The 18,508-nt window shown below is 35.8% G+C and overlaps 2 protein-coding genes across 6 annotated transcripts; one reads left to right on the top strand and one right to left on the bottom strand.

Annotated features, from left to right (window-relative positions):
- Positions 1–36: 36 nt before the first annotated feature.
- On the top strand, positions 37–16,659 carry capn1a (calpain 1, (mu/I) large subunit a). 4 transcript variants are annotated; one of them, XM_051916645.1, is made up of 22 exons: positions 37–194; positions 2,234–2,480; positions 4,277–4,346; positions 5,310–5,428; positions 6,495–6,628; positions 6,834–7,002; positions 7,636–7,719; positions 7,808–7,893; positions 7,972–8,046; positions 8,153–8,313; positions 8,650–8,819; positions 9,200–9,211; positions 9,409–9,620; positions 12,240–12,279; positions 12,439–12,504; positions 12,577–12,634; positions 12,723–12,787; positions 14,818–14,886; positions 15,009–15,087; positions 15,820–15,933; positions 16,036–16,094; positions 16,190–16,659. In XM_051916645.1, exons 2-22 carry the CDS (start codon positions 2,235–2,237, stop codon positions 16,214–16,216), a joined length of 2,115 nt encoding a protein of 704 aa, XP_051772605.1. In that variant the 5' UTR covers positions 37–194; position 2,234; the 3' UTR covers positions 16,217–16,659. The 4 variants fall into 4 exon arrangements, 3 of the variants coding, with proteins under 3 accessions (XP_051772605.1, XP_051772606.1, XP_051772607.1); XM_051916646.1 differs by lacking the exons at positions 37–194; positions 2,234–2,480; positions 4,277–4,346; positions 5,310–5,428 and adding an exon at positions 5,531–5,952; XR_007933167.1 differs by lacking the exons at positions 15,009–15,087; positions 15,820–15,933; positions 16,036–16,094; positions 16,190–16,659 and having other exon boundaries at positions 12,723–13,384.
- Positions 16,660–16,859: 200 nt separating this feature from the next.
- mrpl14 (mitochondrial ribosomal protein L14) lies at positions 16,860–18,162 on the bottom strand. Of its 2 annotated transcripts, none has more exons than XM_051916648.1 (3): positions 18,049–18,162; positions 17,756–17,820; positions 16,860–17,364 (listed from the first exon to the last, which is right to left on the bottom strand). In XM_051916648.1, the coding sequence occupies exons 2-3, from the start codon at positions 17,812–17,814 to the stop codon at positions 16,998–17,000; spliced, it is 426 nt and encodes a 141-aa protein (XP_051772608.1). In that variant the 5' UTR covers positions 17,815–17,820; positions 18,049–18,162; the 3' UTR covers positions 16,860–16,997. The 2 variants fall into 2 exon arrangements, with proteins under 2 accessions (XP_051772608.1, XP_051772609.1); XM_051916649.1 differs by having other exon boundaries at positions 17,756–17,815; positions 18,049–18,133.
- Between the last annotated feature and the right edge of the window lie 346 nt (positions 18,163–18,508).

Genomic DNA, 18,508 nt, shown 5'->3' with positions numbered 1-18,508 from the left:
GACCACTTGACCGTTATGTTGTGACAAGTGCTTGTCGGTCTCCGTTTATCGCTCCGCCTCCTGTGGACTATCGCGCACACACACATACACCGAAGCTCTAATACAGTCGTGTATCGCTTGTCTTTCTGGAGAATAGAACTGTATATATCACATATCCCCCTCACAGAAGAGACACACAGGACCGCAGTTACAAGGCAAGTTTAGCGGTTCTTGTATTTCTACCCTCAATGAATCACGTCGGGCTTTATTTAGTTCTCTTCTGTCTGTGTTGTTGGTCTCCGTCGTCGGCCTGTTGTTAGTCTGTCGCATAAGATACTTTATTCAGCGTCAGAAATGAATGTTTTGCACATATTGGAGCATAGAAACGTCTAGCTACCTAGTATCGCTACAAATTGCAGTTAAGTTGAAGTTAATAATTAAGTGAAACGCAGTGATTTGCGAAGGTTTAATGGAGTAAGACAACACCAAGACAAATGCTTGGCATGCCATACATTTTAGAAAAAAAATAATGTACAGAACAACCGTAGACACTAAATAAATCGCCACTAAAAGTGTTTTTTAAATGTATTGATTGAGGTTTTAAACCAGTCCTGTGGATTTCTCGACGTTTTAGTAGTTTGACTACATTTGTTTATATACAGTGCAGGCTGTGATGTTACACTGAGTGTGATTTATGTGTTGAAATGAATGGGAGGCTCTTAATCTGTGTATAATTTATATAGAGATAAGAGGCCAATGATGTGAGCATAAAAGAATTTGCCATGCAAATAATTAAGACTGAAAATTGAGAAATGGATTATTGCTGTACAAACCTAATGCACATGTTTAACTGAGTAGAGCCACAGAGCAGCATTCATACCAGTTATCAAAGACAGCATTTAAAGGGTTAGTTCACCCAAAAATGAAAATTCTGTCATTTATTACTCACCCTCATGTCGTTCTACACAACTAAGACCTTCGTTCATCTTTGGAACACAAATTAAAGATATTTTTGATGAAATCCAATGACTCAGTGAGGCCTCTATTGAGAGCAAAGCCACTGAACCTCTCAAGATCTATAAAGGTACTAAAAACATATTTAAAACAGTTCATGTGAGTACGGTGGTTCTACCTTAATATTATAAAGCGACAAGAATAATTTTTGTGCGCCAAAAAAACAAAATAACGACTTTTCAACAATATCTAGTGATGGCCGATTTCAAAACACTGCTTCGGAGCTTTACGAATCGAATCAGTGGTTCGGAGCGCCAAAATCACTTGATTTCAGCAGTTTAGCTGTTTGATAGGAGATCCAAATCACTAATTCGAAACAAAAGATTTGTAAAGCTCAGAAGCAGTGTTTTGAAATCGTCCATCACGAGATATTGTTGAATAGTTGTTTTGTTTTTTTGGCGCACAAAAAGTATTTTCGTTGCTTTATAATATTAAGGTAGAACCACTGAACTCACTTGAACTGTTTTAAATATGTTTTTAGTACCTTTCTGGATCTTGAGAGGTTCAGTGGCTTTGCTCTCAATAGTGGCCTCACTGAGTCATCGGATTTCATCAAAAATATATTCATTTGTGTTCCGAAGATGAACGAAGGTCTTACGGGTCTAGAACAACATGAGGGTGAGTAATAAATTACGTTATTTTCATTTTTGGGTGAACTAACCCTTCAACACCAGACCATCTCCATGCAGATTACTTTTCTTTATTGATATGGAATAGTAAAATTAATTTACTTATTTTTTATTAATATTAGTGATGCCCACAGTATTCAGTAGAACCAATTTGTATTTGGACACTGAAGTCAAAGTAGCATTTGCATAAAAAAATGATTCACAACTTTTCTCAAAACTATTTTTCTCTGGCCATTTGTGTAATTATGTTCCACATTAACATGTCATCACATGAACTTATTCCATTAATGTTTAACAACCACAAAGTGTAATTTAAATCATTTTATAATTTAAAACTGGTGCTAAGATCCCATAAACCTTAATGTACAGTATAGTCTTTTGAAAACTGGTGTACATGATTGACATTTCCATATCTTCTTTTTTTTTCTTCTTTTTTTTTTTTGTCTGTTTCTTGTTATGGCAAAATACAAAACTCAATGCCCAGACAAGGGCACAAAAGTTATGTTAGAGTGATTAGAGTGATATGGAGTAAATTTTAAATGTTGAGAGAGCGTGAACCACCTTGATATCAGTTCTGCTATTTATACCTGCTCTGCATCTCACCGCTCCAGCATGTTCACATATGGAGGGATCTCAGCACAGATCAGTGCTAACAGGCTACAGGCAGAAGGCGTGGGTTCTTTTGAGCAGGCTTTACACTTCCAGAACCAGGATTTTGAGGCCCTCAAACAGGAGTGTTTGGAAGGGGGCTACCTGTTTGAAGACCCCTGCTTTCCTGCTGAACCACCCTCTCTCGGCTTCAAAGAACTTGCCCCGTATTCCTCTAAAACCCGTGATGTGGAGTGGATGCGCCCTACAGTAAGGAAAAAAGCACCATTATTAGATGTGGTTTGTCTAAAAGGTTAGGATTGGGTTACTCACCCTCATGTCATTCCAAACCTGTCTGACTTTTTTCTTCTGTGGAACACAAAATAAGGTATTTTGTCCATACAATGAAAGTCAATGACAATATTGGACCCCACTGACTTTCATTGTCTTATTGTCACTTACGTACATATTCACTACCTCTTAGTCTCTCATGCTCACCAAGGCTGAATTCATTTGATAAAAAATACAGTAAAAACAGTAATACTGTGAAATAGTAATAAAATTTAAATATATTTTATAATGTAATTTCCTGTGATGCAAAGCTGAATTTTCAGCACCATTACTCCAGTCTTCAGTGTCACATGATCCTTCAGAAATCATTCTAATATGCATTCTAATATGAAACATTACTTATTATTATCAATGTAAACAGTTGTGCTGCTTAATATTTGTTTGGAAACCATGATAAATAGATGAGTAGAAAGAACAGCATTTATTTAAAATAAATAATTTTGTAACTTTATAATATCTTTACTGTCGCTTTTGATGAATAAAAGTATTAATTTCTCTAAAAAAACACTTACTTTTTAACATTAATGTATATACTGTATTAGCAGTGTGGACAGCGCCATACTCTTCAATTGTGGACCCGCCCATCCCTGCAGTTCATAGTCAGAATGTTTATAACCGTACTGACCCCTCCCTTCTCTCTACTGCAGCTGTTGTCACTTTATAAAGTCACATACACATGTATTATAACGTTTCTGTAGACACGCTTAGTCAAAATACACATGGAGGAATGAAGGCCTCATTCAGACTGGTCATTGTTATTTCTTTACAGAATACAGAAGTATGTTTCTCTGGCAACATAGGTGTGGCAGCAGTACTTGCGCTCATGTCATTCCAAAGCCTGTTATTTTTTCCATAATATATGAAAATATGTTATTTTCCATACCAGGGTTATTATAGTTACCTAAAACTAAAAAACATTTGTGTTACTTGAAATAAAACAACTGAAATAAAATTTAAAAAGTAACTACGACTCTTTTATCTCAAAAGTCTGGCCATTTTTCTCACAACAGCGAATTCAGACTTTATAACATGCAACTGCAAGTTTATATCTTACAATTCTGACTTTTTTCCTCACAATTCCAGGTTTATATCTCACAATTCTGAGAAAAAAAGTCAGCTCACAATTCAAAGTTTTTTTCTCACAATTGCAAGTTTACATCTTGCAATTCGGACTTTATAACTCGCAATTGTGAGTTTATATCACACTCGCAATTGCGAGAGAAAAAAAGTCAGAATTGTGAAATAAAAAGTCTTAATTAACTTCTTTATTTATTTTTTTTATAACAAGCTTCCATACTAAAATAACTAAAACTAAAATTAAAATGATTAAAAACTATACAGATAAATTGAAAAATTAACAAATAAAAATGACAAAAACACAACAAAATTACTAAACCTTTAAAATGAAAAATGCAAAAATAAAAATGAATGCAAAATATTAAGAAAAACAAAATTGAACCTCAGTCATACTAAAATAACACTGTTCCATTCAACGACAGTTCGGAATAAAAAAAGTTTTAAAAATTCTTCCACATTTATCCTTTACCATAAAAATACTATTAACCACACAGGTTTGTTACAACATGAGGGTGCTTTTTCATTTTTGGCTGAACTATTCCTATAATCTCTTACTTGATTCAAACTTGCAAGGAACAAAAAAACCTTTAGGCTTCCCAGTTCCAGTGTCAGTCCCTCTAATCCCTCCTTTTCTGCAGGAGCTCTGTGATGATCCTCAGTTCATTGTGGGGGGAGCTTCACGAACAGACATATGTCAGGGAGCTCTGGGTAAGTGTTCTGGTTGTACAAAAGTCACCCACTATGCATAGTTTCTATATGTTGGTGCTTGGCAGGTATTATGTGTCACAAAATCGCCTCTAAATGATTCTGTGGCTGTACCAGCAAACTTAAAGCATGAGTCACGACAGAAAGAGCAGCTCATATAACTGACCTTAGGCGTGTCTGCATGTGACTCATCCGTTTCCCACTGACCTTGAGTCAGTGCATGTTTGTAATTGTGCCAACTTATCTCAATCAATGTGCAAGTCAGATTTTTATGTTACCGCCCTTGCATATTACTTATGTTTGCTTTCTATTAAGCTAGCATAAAAACAAGCACACCTACTCATTCTTTATTAGTAGTATTTTCCATGTTTCACAATAATAGAAAAGTCAATCAAACTAGTAGATAACTTACCTCAATCAATTTTAGTTTTTATGGTACCACCCTAATACATTAATACACCTAATACACTGTTTGCTCCTATTTCATTGACTGCTATAAAACTATCAAATAGACTACCAGGAAAAAGTCTGCACAAACATACTCATACTTTGTTAGTATTTTCCATGTTTCACAATATTAGAAAGGTCATCAAACCTAGGAGATGGAAATTATATAGTGACCAAAAGTATTAAAATATTCAAAACTCTAATATAGTTGAGCCTACACATCCTTCGGTTGGTAGTGTATGTTCAGCCTGCCACCGGCCTCTTACAGTTTTGAAGCTGTGGAAAATTCCTCTGCTCTGAGTTGGTGATCTGTGTGGGATGTAAACAGGAATGGGTTCACACACAGGCCTAACAGAGAAAATAAACCCCACCTCTTTCTTTGTGTCCCCCTGCTGGTTATAAATTGCCAGTTTCAACTGCTGTGTTTTATTAAAAGACATTCAGGGGTTTTAGTAGCACAGTTTAAATAGCTTGCCATTATTTTTCCTTGCCTGATCTGTTTTATGTTCCCTTGGTCAGGTGACTGCTGGCTCCTCGCTGCTATAGGTTCACTGACTCTAAATGAAAGACTCCTCCACAGGGTTGTACCTCATGGCCAGAGCTTTCAGGACGACTATGCTGGAATATTCCACTTTCAGGTTCTGAAACACACTGTGCATGCCCTAGAAGTTATTGTTGTAAATGATAAAACAAATAGAGATTATGATCTAAACAATATGCTTCAAATAGTTTCATAGACAAACATAAATTGGGCTGAAATATTTATTCAAAACAAAAACATTTAATTTTAATAATTCTTTTCTGGTTCTATTTTAAATATTTTTTTAATATAAATGTTATATATTTCCACAAGTATTTCTTTGTTGACCTTTATGTTAGTCTTAAGGTGTGGTTTTCACAGGTAAGAAAGCTCCTTTGTCTCACGTTGACATTACAGTGATGTTTGGAGCACAGCTCACACAGAGTTTTCTGTTGTTTTTTGTTCAGTTTTCTGTTTCTGACAACACAGTGGATCCGCATGACCAACCCATTAGGAAATATTTTGCCCTCTAGCGAAATTCCTGATCATGTGGATTTCTGTTGAAATGCCTGTTTTTTTTGCCTGCAAAATTCACCGAACAATAGAAAATGTGACCGCACCTTTAAAGTGGACCTTTTTAAGGTATTGATTCTGTTTTTGGGGTCTACTATAATAGGTTTTCATGCTTGAATGTTCAAAAAAACACATTATTTTTTTGCACATATTTGACATTGTTGCGGCATCTTTCTTCCCAGTCTGTCAGTAATGCTCTGTTTAGTTCCTGTCTCTATGAAGGCCCTCATTCTGAAAAGCACAATGTGCTCTGATAGGTGGTTGGACCAGTGTGTTGCGATTGGTCAACTGGTTTGAGTATTTGGGAAATGTCACATCCCTTACCATAACCACAAGTTTCAACATACCACTAATGCAACTCAACCAGGCATCGCCTGCTTTTTTTTTTTTGCCTGTGACAGGAATTATTTATGAGGGATATTGTGACCTGAACATTCCCAGAAGAAAACTCAAGACTACAATCGAGGCATTTCAGGGAGTTCAGAAATAGTGCACACTGATATAGAGAATGACTGTGCTTTACAGACTTTTTTCAAGAGCATAATAGGACCCGTTTAATCTGGAAACCTCTAAGCTTTTTCTTCATACAGTTGCTTGCTTCTGTTCTGCAGTTCTGGCAGTTTGGCGAGTGGGTCGACATTGTGATTGATGATCGACTCCCGGTCAAAGACGGAGAGCTCATGTTTGTCCATTCAGCAGAGGGAAATGAGTTCTGGAGTGCCTTGGTTGAAAAAGCCTATGCAAAGTATGTCCTGATAGACATTTTGGTAAAGACCAGCAAATTTTGTTCTTACTAAACAAGAATCGTTTACAAAAAGTGCACTTATACTGTCTCTAATTTAAGAACGATTTCCCCATGGTCTGAGTACAGTCTCTTCTCGTGTGTGTGTGTGTGTGTGTGTGTGTGTGTGTGTGTATATGTGTGTGTTTGTTTGTTTGTTTTGTGCCAGACTTAATGGATCCTATGAAGCTCTCTCTGGAGGCTCCACCACTGAGGGTTTTGAGGATTTCACTGGAGGGGTCTCAGAGATGTACGAGCTCCAGAATGCTCCAAGAGACCTGTACCGAATCATCAGCAAAGCCCTGGATAGAGGCTCCCTGCTGGGCTGCTCTATTGATGTAAGAGCTTTATCCACTTAAGGGATACTTCACTCAAAAATTAAAATTGTTACCTACCAGTAAGATTTTTTTTTCCACTTTTATTGCAGATATTTAGCAGAATGTCCAATCTGCTGTTTCTTTACATAGAAAGACTCAAAGAAAGACATTCAATTCAATGTTTCAAATACGTGCTGTTCTTTTGAACTTTTTATTCATCAAAGAATTATGAAAAAAATGTATCTCAGTTTACAAAAAATAATAAGAAGAAATGTTTCTTGAGCAGCAAATCAGCAATTAGAATGATTTCTGAAGGATCATGTGACACTAAAGACTAGAGTAATGATGCTGAAAATTCACTGTATTTTTAAAAATATAAACGTTTACAGCATTTTTGATCAAATAAATGCTGCCTTCTTACCGATCCTAAACAGTAGCATGTACAAGTATGTATATATACAGTGTATATATATATATATATATATATATATATATATATATATATATATATATATATATATACATACACAGTATATATATAATATTTATTTATTTATTTATTTATATTGCTTTTATATAGGTAATTTGTTTGTTCTTCACATTTATTCACACTAATTCTAGATTTAGATTCATTTGTTATTTATAATTTTTTAGATCACCAGTGCCTTTGACATGGAGTCTGTAACGTTTAAGAAGCTGGTTAAGGGACACGCTTACTCAGTGACTGCTCTCAAACAGGTAATGCTCCCAGTTTATGTTGATCATCGACACATTGGAGTTTAATTTTGTGTGCCTTCATGTGTGAGATCTCTCTTCTCTTTGACAGGTGGAATTTAGGGGCCGTACGGAGAGGCTTATCCGTATCCGTAACCCGTGGGGTCAGGTAGAATGGACGGGGGCCTGGAGTGATAAGTAAGAAATAACACAGAAAGACTTATTCAGTTCAGCCCAAGTCATTGAGTAAGAAGACTGTGTATGTTCCCTCCTCAGCTCCCCTGAATGGGACGAGATTGATCCATCTGAGAAGGATGACTTGCACTTACAAATGGAGGATGGAGAGTTCTGGTGAGCTTTATTAGCAATACAATTGCTAATTGAACTTGACACAACAGTAGACCAATAAGCATTGTGTACACTCACAGCATAAAGAAACGGCTCCATTTGTCCCCAGGATGTCATTCAGTGAGTTTTTGCGGCAGTTCTCCAGGCTGGAGATTTGTAATCTGTCCCCTGATGCTCTGAGTGATGATGACCTGAGCCACTGGAACACCATCAAGTTTCACGGTGCCTGGCGGAGGGGCAGTACCGCAGGAGGCTGCCGAAATCATCCCAGTGAGTTACGCCAATGTTCATGTCCAGCGATTTTATCGGTTGAAGTCACAGAGTGGCTATATTGTTGGTCGTAATGGGAGTCTCTACTACATTGGTAGGCTTTACAAACAGCCATATGTTTTGTCCATTTGCCAATGAATTGGTTTTCCTGCCATTAAAATTAAGATTCTGGAGGAGGAAATGTTTGGATATACACTACACTAAGTCCCTTATGCTCACAGAGGATCATATCATGAACAAGATGAACAATTATTAATGCATGAATCAAGCTCAGCTACCAGCTTTACCTGGGATTTGAACCGCATAACTGGTATGTGTTTCTGTACTATTTGGCAGACACATTTTGGATCAATCCTCAGTATAAGATCACGCTGCTGGAGGAAGATGATGACCCGGAGGATGAAGAAGTGGCCTGCAGCTTCCTGGTGGCTTTAATGCAGAAAGACCGCAGACGGTACCGCCGCCACGGACAGGACATGCACACCATCGGTTTTGCAGTCTACGAGGTGAAGATACATACATAAATACATATATATATATATATATATATATATATATATACATATATATATATATATATATATATAAATTGGCAGCAACTTGGATGGAAACTTGGGGTCAGAAATATTAAAATGTTGATTTGTTAACTTTTTGCTCATTGTTTTACAAAGCTAGTTGTTAGCTAGGTGTTTACAAAGCAAGGTGTTATCTCACATCATAAAAGGTCTGAAAACTGGTGGGATGTTTTCCTGAGTGTTTTTGGTATCTAATTATTAATTATAGAAGTCCTTAATAATTTTTTTAGAAATAAAATAATTAATTGTTCATTACAAAAATAATACAAAATAATTGTTTTCTTTCCATTTCTTTTTTCTCCTCCTTGCAGATTCCTGAAGAGGTATGATACCATGTCAACAATTTCTTTGCTAAATAGGTTTGACTACATCATTAAGGCTTGTATACTTCCGTAAACAGATCATTTATTTTTAAAATGGAAGGTTTGAAGATTGAATTTTCCTATAGATTATTCACAGTGGAATAACAGAAACATAACTTTGCATACTGCACAGATTTGTCATTTCCGTCTGTCTGCAGTATGCAGGCTGTCAGAATGTGCATCTTAAAAAGGACTTCTTCCTGACACACTCATCTTCCGCTCGCTCTGAGACCTTCATAAACCTGCGGGAGGTGAGCACCCGTCTCCGCCTCCCTCCCGGGGAATACATCATCGTCCCCTCCACCTACGAACCCAGCAAAGAGGCTGATTTTGTCCTACGAGTCTTTACTGAGAAGCAGTCAGAGACAGAGTGAGTATGTGTTTGAGCACTTCAGTCATTTTCTTCTTACAGAACTAGTTCAAAAAAATAAAAATACAGTCATTGTTGTTTACTCACATTCGTGTTGTTTCTTTCCAATGTCCAAGCTATGTGTGTGTGTGTATATATATATATATATATATATATATATATATATATATATATATATATAATATACATACATATACAAACCTGATTCCAAAAAAGTTGGGACACTGTACAAATTGTGAATAAAAAAGGAATGCAATAATTTACAAATCTCATAAACTTATATTTTATTCACAATAGAATATAGATAACATATCAAATGTTGAAAGTGAGACATTTTGAAATGTCATGCCAAATATTGGCTCATTTTGGATTTCATGAGAGCTACACATTCCAAAAAAGTTGGGACAGGTAGCAATAAGAGGCCGGAAAAGTTAAATGTACATATAAGGAACAGCTGGAGGACCAATTTGCAACTTATTAGGTCAATTGGCAACATGATTGGGTATAAAAAGAGCCTCTCAGAGTGGCAGTGTCTCTCAGAAGTCAAGATGGGCAGAGGATCACCAATTCCCCCAATGCTGCGGCAAAAAATAGTGGAGCAATATCAGAAAGGAGTTTCTCAGAGAAAAATTGCAGAGTTTGAAGTTATCATCATCTACAGTGCATAATATTATCCAAAGATTCAGAGAATCTGGAACAATCTCTGTGCGTAAGGGTCAAGGCCGGAAAACCATACTGGATGCCTGTGATCTTCGGGCCCTTAGATGGCACTACATCACATACAGGAATGCTACTGTAATGGAAATCACAACATGGGCTCAGGAATACTTCCAAAAAACATTGTCGGTGAACACAATCCACCATGCCATTCGCCGTTGCCGGCTAAAACTCTATAGGTCAAAAAAGAAGCCATATCTAAACATGATCCAGAAGTGCAGGTGTTTTCTCTGGGCCAAGGCTCATTTAAAATGGACTGTGGCAAAGTGGAAAACTGTTCTGTGGTCAGACGAATCGAAATTTGAAGTTCTTTTTGGAAAACTGGGATGCCATGTCATCCGGACTGAAGAGGACAAGGACAACCCAAGTTGTTATCAGCGCTCAGTTCAGAAGCCTGCATCTCTGATGGTATGGGGTTGCATGAGTGCGTGTGGCATGGGCAGCTTACACATCTGGAAAGGCACCATCAATGCTGAAAGGTATATCCAAGTTCTAGAATAACATATGCTCCCATCCAGACGTCGTCTCTTTCAGTGAAGACCTTGCATTTTCCAACATGACAATGCCAGACCACATACTGCATCAATTACAACATCATGGCTGCGTAGAAGAAGGATCCGGGTACTGAAATGGCCAGCCTGCAGTCCAGATCTTTCACCCATAGAAAACATTTGGCGCATCATAAAGAGGAAGATGCGACAAAGAAGACCTAAGACAGTTGAGCAACTAGAAGCCTGTATTAGACAAGAATGGGACAACATTTCTATTCCTAAACTTGAGCAACTTGTCTCCTCAGTCCCCAGACGTTTGCAGACTGTTATAAAAAGAAGAGGGGATGCCACACAGTGGTAAACATGGCCTTGTCCCAACTTTTTTGAGATGTGTTGATGCCATGAAATTTAAAATCAACTTATTTTTCCCTTAAAATGATACATTTTCTCAGTTTAAACATTTGATATGTCATCTATGTTGTATTCTGAATAAAATATTGAAATTTGAAACTTCCACATCATTGCATTCCTTTTTTATTCACAATTTGTACAGTGTCCCAACTTTTTTGGAATCGAGTTTGTGTGTATATATATATATATATATATATATATATATATATATATATATATATATATATATATATATATATATATATATATATATATATAATATATGCATAGAGAGAGAGAGAGAGAGAGAGAAGCACAGTGGACAGAAAAATAATTGTAATATAATATAATTTTCAGAATTTTCTTTTTTATATATTTTAATATAACTACATTTGCATATAATAATAGAGCGCACTAGTCATATTGAACTACTTACATGGTGCTATTTTTTATTATTTTTTGTATATATAAAAATATAGTAATTTTCTCTGGTCAAATTTCCTGTTTTGTTTCTGTTACGTAGGTGTTTCAGAGTGACTGGGAGCAGGATCCAATTACAACATAACCCTTTATTTAAACAAACAAAACAAAAGTAAATCCAGGCAAAGGGAGATGTAGACAAAAACAGTAAATCCAAAAAACAGGGAAAGGCAAGCAAAAACAGAACTGACAACAACTCACGCAAGACATCCACAATGGACAACACCAGACATTGAAAAAGGGAAACACTTGGGTACAAATACACAGGAGGCTAACTAGGAACAGTTGATGGAAATCAATCACTATGGAAACAAACAATAGTTACTATAGAAACAAAGTAAAACAGGAACTAAATATGGGAAGTGAACACTGGAAACAATAGGAATAGTAAATACACTTCAAAATAAAAGTCCTTGAACTCGAGAAAGGGGAAACGAGACCAGAATCATAAGTGTTCCATGGAAAAAAGGAAAATTGGGTTTGGAATGACATGAGGGTTATTAACGTTTATTTTGTCACAAAATCTGTTTTCTCTTAAAAGGGAGATGGATGATGAGATTTCAGCTGACCTGGAGGATGAGGTAAGATTTTCAGTCTACATTCTCATATAAACTTTCTGACAAAAAAATTGTCAGAAAGTTTATAAGTACAGAACTCTAAAGTACTCTAAAGTACAGAAAGTACTTTAGAGTTTAATTTTAGACTGTTGAATAAACGTGGTTCCTTTGGTTTTCTTGTAGGCAGAAATTTCAGAGGATGACATTGATGACTCTTTCAAGTCCATGTTTGCCCAGCTGGCTGGAGAGGCGAGTGAATATATAAAAATGGTCTAAATGTTAGATTTGTGCATATATTTGATCATTTTTGTCTTGTTTCAGGATATGGAGATATCTGTCCGTGAACTCAGGACTATTCTCAACAGAGTAGTGTCCAAACGTGAGTAACACGTAACAGTTTGCTCACATTTGGGGTCGACTCAAAATGAACCTGTTTATCTGAATTGAGTAAACCATTTCTTTCTCAGACAAGGATCTAAAGACAGATGGCTTCAGCATGGAGTCCTGCAGAACTATGGTCAACCTCTTGGATGTATCCTTCACTATTCTGGGTTAAATACAACATAAGCTCTATTGTCATTCTGTGGATTAAGGTCAAGATCAAGTTTATTTATATAGCCCTTTAAAACAACATAAATGCTGACCAAAGTGCTGCACAACATACGAGACAAAAACATCCTCATACAATACAATTTGAATACTAATAAAATAAATCGAAAGAAAACAGAACAAAAATGAATAAAATTAAAACAAAACATCACCATGCAAATTAAAACTAAATTAAAACTAAAATATTATCAAATTAAGCATATGTCTGAGAAAAAAATAAATGTTTTAAGAGAAGATTTAAATGTGGATAGAGTAGGGGATAGTCTAATAGACAATGGTAGGGAATTACAGAGCTTTGGACCAAGAACTGAGAAAGCCCTGTCACCTTTGGGTTTAAGTCAAGATTTTGAAACATTTAATAACATCTGGGTGGAAGATCTAAGTGTTCTCTCAGGAGAGTAGGAATGGAGAAGTAGGGGCAAGACCATGAAGTGATTTAAATACAGCATTAAATACTAAAACCTTAAAATCAACTCTGAATTGAACAGGTAACCAATGAAGTGACGCTAACACAGGTGTGGTATGTTCTCTCTTTTTTCTCCCTGTCAAAAAACAAGCAGTGGCGTTCTGTACTAGTTGCAAGCGCAAGAGCGAGGACTGATTTATTCCAGCGTAAAGAGCGTTACAATAGTCCAACCTGGTTGAGATGAATGCATGAATAACGGTCTCCAAATCACTAAAACTCTGAATATTTTTAAGCTTGCGAAGTCCCCTAAGCTGAAGAAAACTGGCTCTAAGTACAGAATTGATTTGTTTGTCAAATTTTAACTCAGGGTCAAGGGTAACTCCCAGATTTTTAACTTTATCGCAAATGTTTTTCTTTGAAGGGGGCCCAGGGTGGAGCTTAGATTATTTAAAAGGTGTGAAGGGCCAAACAACATAACTTCAGTCTTTTTCTGATTTAGTTGAAGGAAATTATTGTCCATCCAAACCTTAATGTCCTCTAAACAAGCTAGCAGAGAGGACACTGAATCAGTACCTGATTTTAAAGGAAAATAGAGCTGAGTATCATCGGCATAAATGTGATATAAAAATTTATGGGACTCAAAAATTAAGCGTAGAGGGAGTAAATATAAAGAAAATAAGATTGGACCCAGAATTGAGCCCTGGGGCACCCCACAAGTGACGGGAACTGAGTTTGATGAAAATTCTCCAATTTCCACTGAAAAACTCCTATTTGTGAGACATGATGCAAACCAATCTAATGCAACATCACGAATGCCAACTTCAAGGTCTAATCTCTTTAAAAGGAAACAATGATCCACTGTTTCAAAAGCCGCACTTAAGTCCAATAATAGCAGAACAGTAGTTGCCAGAGTCTGCAGATAGTAAGAGGTCATTTACTACCCTTAAAAGTGCAGATTCAGTACTGTGTTTGGCTCTGAAACCAGACTGAAAAGGATCCAGAATGTTGTTAGAAATTAAGTAGGGGGAAATTTGATTTAGTACACACTTTTCCAGAACTTTGTGCAAAAATTGAAGATTTGAAATGGGCCTATAGTTATTAAAATCAGAGGGATTGAGATTGGCTTTTTTGAGTAAAGGATGGACCACAGCCTGTTTAAGGCTAGATGGAACAGTACCTGTATGTAAATTATTACTACAGAAAATCACTTATGACTCATTTCTGAGTTTGTAAAAAAGCAATAATCCTGTTTACATTAATATAAATACAGTGGAAGATATATCCTATATTTAAGAAAATCATAAAAGCAGAAACATGACGCTCATATTTTTGTGTGAATACTACTATTTTTGGCTTCAAATGGCAATGACAGCAGAAATACTGGATATAACTTTGTACACAAAGGTTAGCAGTATATGTTTATAGAATAACAAATCATTTATTCTAGTACAATGCCTTGCTAAATTATTTTCTGTGGTAATTGACATCATGTCAGTTTTGATCAGACAACCTGCATAAGTTTTTTTTTTCTCGACTCTGTTCATCAGAAAGATGGTAGTGCACGTTTGGGCTTGGTAGAGTTTCAGATCCTCTGGAACAAAATAAGGAAGTTTCTGGTGAGTGGAGATCTTTTTCTCTTTTTTAGCCCACTGAAATAAAACTTTTTTCCCCTGAAATGTTTATTGATCATTCTGTATAGTGTTCAATAGAAATAATTCATGTATTCTTTTCCACTCAGGGGATCTTCAGAGAGTTTGATATTGATAAGTCAGGAACAATGAGCTCTTATGAGATGCGTATTGCTGTAGAATCAGCAGGTAAAGAGGCATTCATTATTGGCACACACTCACGAACAGGGTCCAAAAACTTGCCACACCTGCCAATGAAGGGTGAATTAAGATAATTTACTGTCCATTAATATTTATCAGCCATCATTGTTTTTAAATATTTTTTTTTTTATTCAGCAAGGATGCATTAAATTGATCAAAAGTGACAGTAAAGACATTAATAATGTTTCTATTTCAAATAAATTCTGTTCTTTTGAAGTTTTTACTCATCAAAAAATCCTGAAAAAAATATTAATGGCTGCTGAAAATTAAGCTTTGCCATCACAGGAATACATTTTAAAATATATAAAAATAGAAAAGAGTCATTTTAAATGCAGCCTTGGTGGGAAAATCTTACCAACCCCAAATTTTTGAATGATACATAATGGTAACACTTTACAATAAGGTTCCATTTGTTAACATTTCTTAACTACATTAGTTATCTGTAATTAGAAATTATTATAAAGCACTTATTAATCTTAGCTAATGGTAATTTCAACATTTACAAGTAATACATTACTAAAATTAAAAGTTTAAATAACGTATCTATTATGAGCTGAAATGAACTAACAATAAATATTTGTTTTTATTAACTAACAATAACAAAGAATCATAAATACTGTTACAAATGTATTGCTCATTGTTTGTTAATTTTAGTTAATGCATTAACTAATGGGACCTTATTGTAAAGTGTAAAGCTCATCCTGTTCACTTTCTTTACAGGCTTTAAGCTCAATAACAGACTCAACCAGATCCTTGTAGCCAGATATGCTGAAAACGAGGTCATCGATTTTGATAACTTTGTCTGCTGCTTGATCAAACTCGAGGCCATGTTCAGTAGGTGTTTCTCTTTGAATCACATGGTGCCTCTTAATTTTTAATTACACTGAAACAGTTTCCAGTTTCCATTTCCATTCATTGTCTTGCACTTCCTTGTAGGATCTTTTCAGCAGTTGGACAAAGATGGAACAGGAACGGCTGAGATGAACTTGTCTGAGGTGCTTTGGCTTGATTTCTTGATATTCAAAATCTTCAAACAAACATCTACAAAACACTTTGCTTATTATCATTCTTTCTCCTTCCTTTTGTGTAGTGGCTCTTTATGACCATGTGTGGTTGAGGTAGACCATTTCATCAATGTCCAACTCAAGAACATGCTGCAATGTGCCTCATTGCTGAACTCCTCGTGCAACAATCCAATTTCCACTATAGCCTCATTAGAATAAAGTTATACTAGTTTTATAAGGATTTCTTAATATAACATAATGCAGTTACACTACAAAAAACAAAAACTCAAGAGAAGAACTCAACACACCGCTTCTCTAAGGACTGATGGAATGGCTGAGAAACAGCATGTGCATGGGATGTTTTGCATTTGTCCGAAAAGAAGACCAGCATTCGTTTCCAAAAGGTTGTGTAACAGTGCACTTCATGTCCTCCTAAAAGGTAAACTAATGCATATTATTGGAAAAGCTTTAGATGCACAGTGCAACAATTGTGTAGATATTGTCACTGACTTCCTATGATCAGAGCTTGAGAATAAACTCTGTTGTTAAAATTTAACTTGCCTAACAAGTTTGTTTTATTTCACCTGTTCTGAAAACAAGCCTTCCAAAAGCCTGAAACATCCTTACAAGTGAGTCATATTGGAGCATTTAATGGTGATTTGTGTACATGTGTTTGGGAATACTATAAATAGAAATTAAATGGTTTAAATCAGTTGATAAAATGTAACAATCTCTACAAAATTATAACCACAGCAGTTTCATCTGCATATTTTATTACAAATTTTTCCACAAGTAACCATGAAAGCACATTTCCTGAATGGAAAGAACACATTTTTTTTTATATTTACAAAGTTACATATTTTAGGATTTGTCCTAGAATACAAAAATGCTGATCTAAACAAATCGCTGAGCAATGGCTAACAGTTTAGAATATTCCCCTTCCATTTTGCGCAGGTGAGTTGGTATAGGAGTTTTTATTCTTGTTCCTGTGGGGTTTCCATTCTCTTCAATCAGAACAACATTATTTGAATCGAAGCGTGGGGTCATTCGCGCTCCAGGCATCTTATGACCCACTATGAGAGCTTTTTTCTTCTGTCCTTTAATGGCCAGTAAGACTCTGTCTCCCACTTTACCGACTCCATTCTTGGTGTACACGTGAATGACTTTTGGTGGACGGTGGTGATGGGCATTTCCAAGAGCGCTGTTGTCGACCACCCTCACGCGTGTTAACTTCTGAATAGCAGCCACAGTTGCCGAGACACTGTGGTGAGGTGGATAAAATGATATTTGTTCAGAACAAAAACAGGTTTAAAACAAAAACAGGTTTATTTGAATTATTAGGAAAACAAATCTAAAATCATCATCATGTCTAATGTGCTGCTCGTTTAAAAAGTAGAATATAATTTTTGGAGAAACTGAACCACTAATTATATTTTGAGAACAAAACATTTGAATTCCCATTAGTTTATAAATCACCAACCTTTCTTTGGATAACAAACACAGGGTGCCCACACTTGCTGACCAATGAATTTTGCTGTCATTCATGATTATAAATGATAATATAAATAATAATTGCAATAATAAAATTCCCTCATGATTGTGGGAACCCTGCAAAACTCAAGTACAACCTCAATGATGAAGAAATTGTTTACCTGAAAGCCCTCTGCTGCATCAGTTTGGGCAAAATCACCCCGGACAACGACAGGGCCATCCTAACCTGACAATAAAAACAATCAAATATTTATAATAATAACAATAATATAACTTGTTCTCTATTAGAAACGAGTATTTATATAGAGCATCTTGCGCTCTCATATTATTTAACTTCTTCAGTTGTCAGCGAAAAGATGCAACAGAAGCAAATTAACTCAAGCGTCTATCTAAACATTGGTCAAAATGTACTTGTAAAGTGATATTAAATAGTGTGAATAAATAACGTTATTACCAGCTCAGATCATTCACACCAATGTCACACGCTCATCGGCTTTGCGTCATCGGAAAGCGACGTTTGATATTTTTCTTCTATTGTTTCAATGTCAATGAACTGAGCTCATTTGCGCCTCCTGCAGTGTTGGAGGAGACACATCACATAAGAAAAGCACGAAAACGACACTACCCCAAACGATTGGGAGAGTGTCAGTTTAATAGTATATTAAACTGTAACATATTTAGATATAAGTTTAGCATGTGCAGGATGATGATGCATCAGTGTTATAGGAAATAAATAGAAACATTTGCTAATTTTGTTGTTATATCACAAAATGTCAAATATTAGCATAAAAGAGGGGTAAGATGGCTCTCTACCTGGGGTAAGAAGCCTCCTGGATAAACTTTTACAGAATGCATAAATTACTTTTGATGTAATTCTTATTAAAATGTATATATTTTTAAAGAGTCATTAATGT

This window comes from Ctenopharyngodon idella, chromosome 13 (assembly GCF_019924925.1).
Source record: "Ctenopharyngodon idella isolate HZGC_01 chromosome 13, HZGC01, whole genome shotgun sequence".
Classification (NCBI taxonomy): Eukaryota; Metazoa; Chordata; class Actinopteri; order Cypriniformes; family Xenocyprididae; genus Ctenopharyngodon; species Ctenopharyngodon idella.
This window is presented reverse-complemented; position numbering and strand designations above follow the sequence as displayed.

What these genes read in the sequence shown, in the direction of transcription:
- capn1a (XM_051916645.1), top strand. Translation starts at nt 2,235, where the DNA reads ATGTTCACATATGGAGGGATCTCAGCACAGATCAGTGCTAACAGGCTA. An exon ending in GTTGAAAAAGCCTATGCAAA is followed by an intron (nt 6,629 to 6,833) that starts GTATGTCCTGAT and finishes GTTTTGTGCCAG; the next exon opens with ACTTAATGGATCCTATGAAG. An exon ending in CAACAGAGTAGTGTCCAAAC is followed by an intron (nt 12,635 to 12,722) that starts GTGAGTAACACG and finishes TTTCTTTCTCAG; the next exon opens with ACAAGGATCTAAAGACAGAT.
- mrpl14 (XM_051916648.1), bottom strand. Translation starts at nt 17,814, where the DNA reads ATGGCCCTGTCGTTGTCCGGGGTGATTTTGCCCAAACTGATGCAGCAG. An exon ending in ATGCAGCAGAGGGCTTTCAG is followed by an intron (nt 17,365 to 17,755) that starts GTAAACAATTTC and finishes ACCTCACCACAG; the next exon opens with TGTCTCGGCAACTGTGGCTG.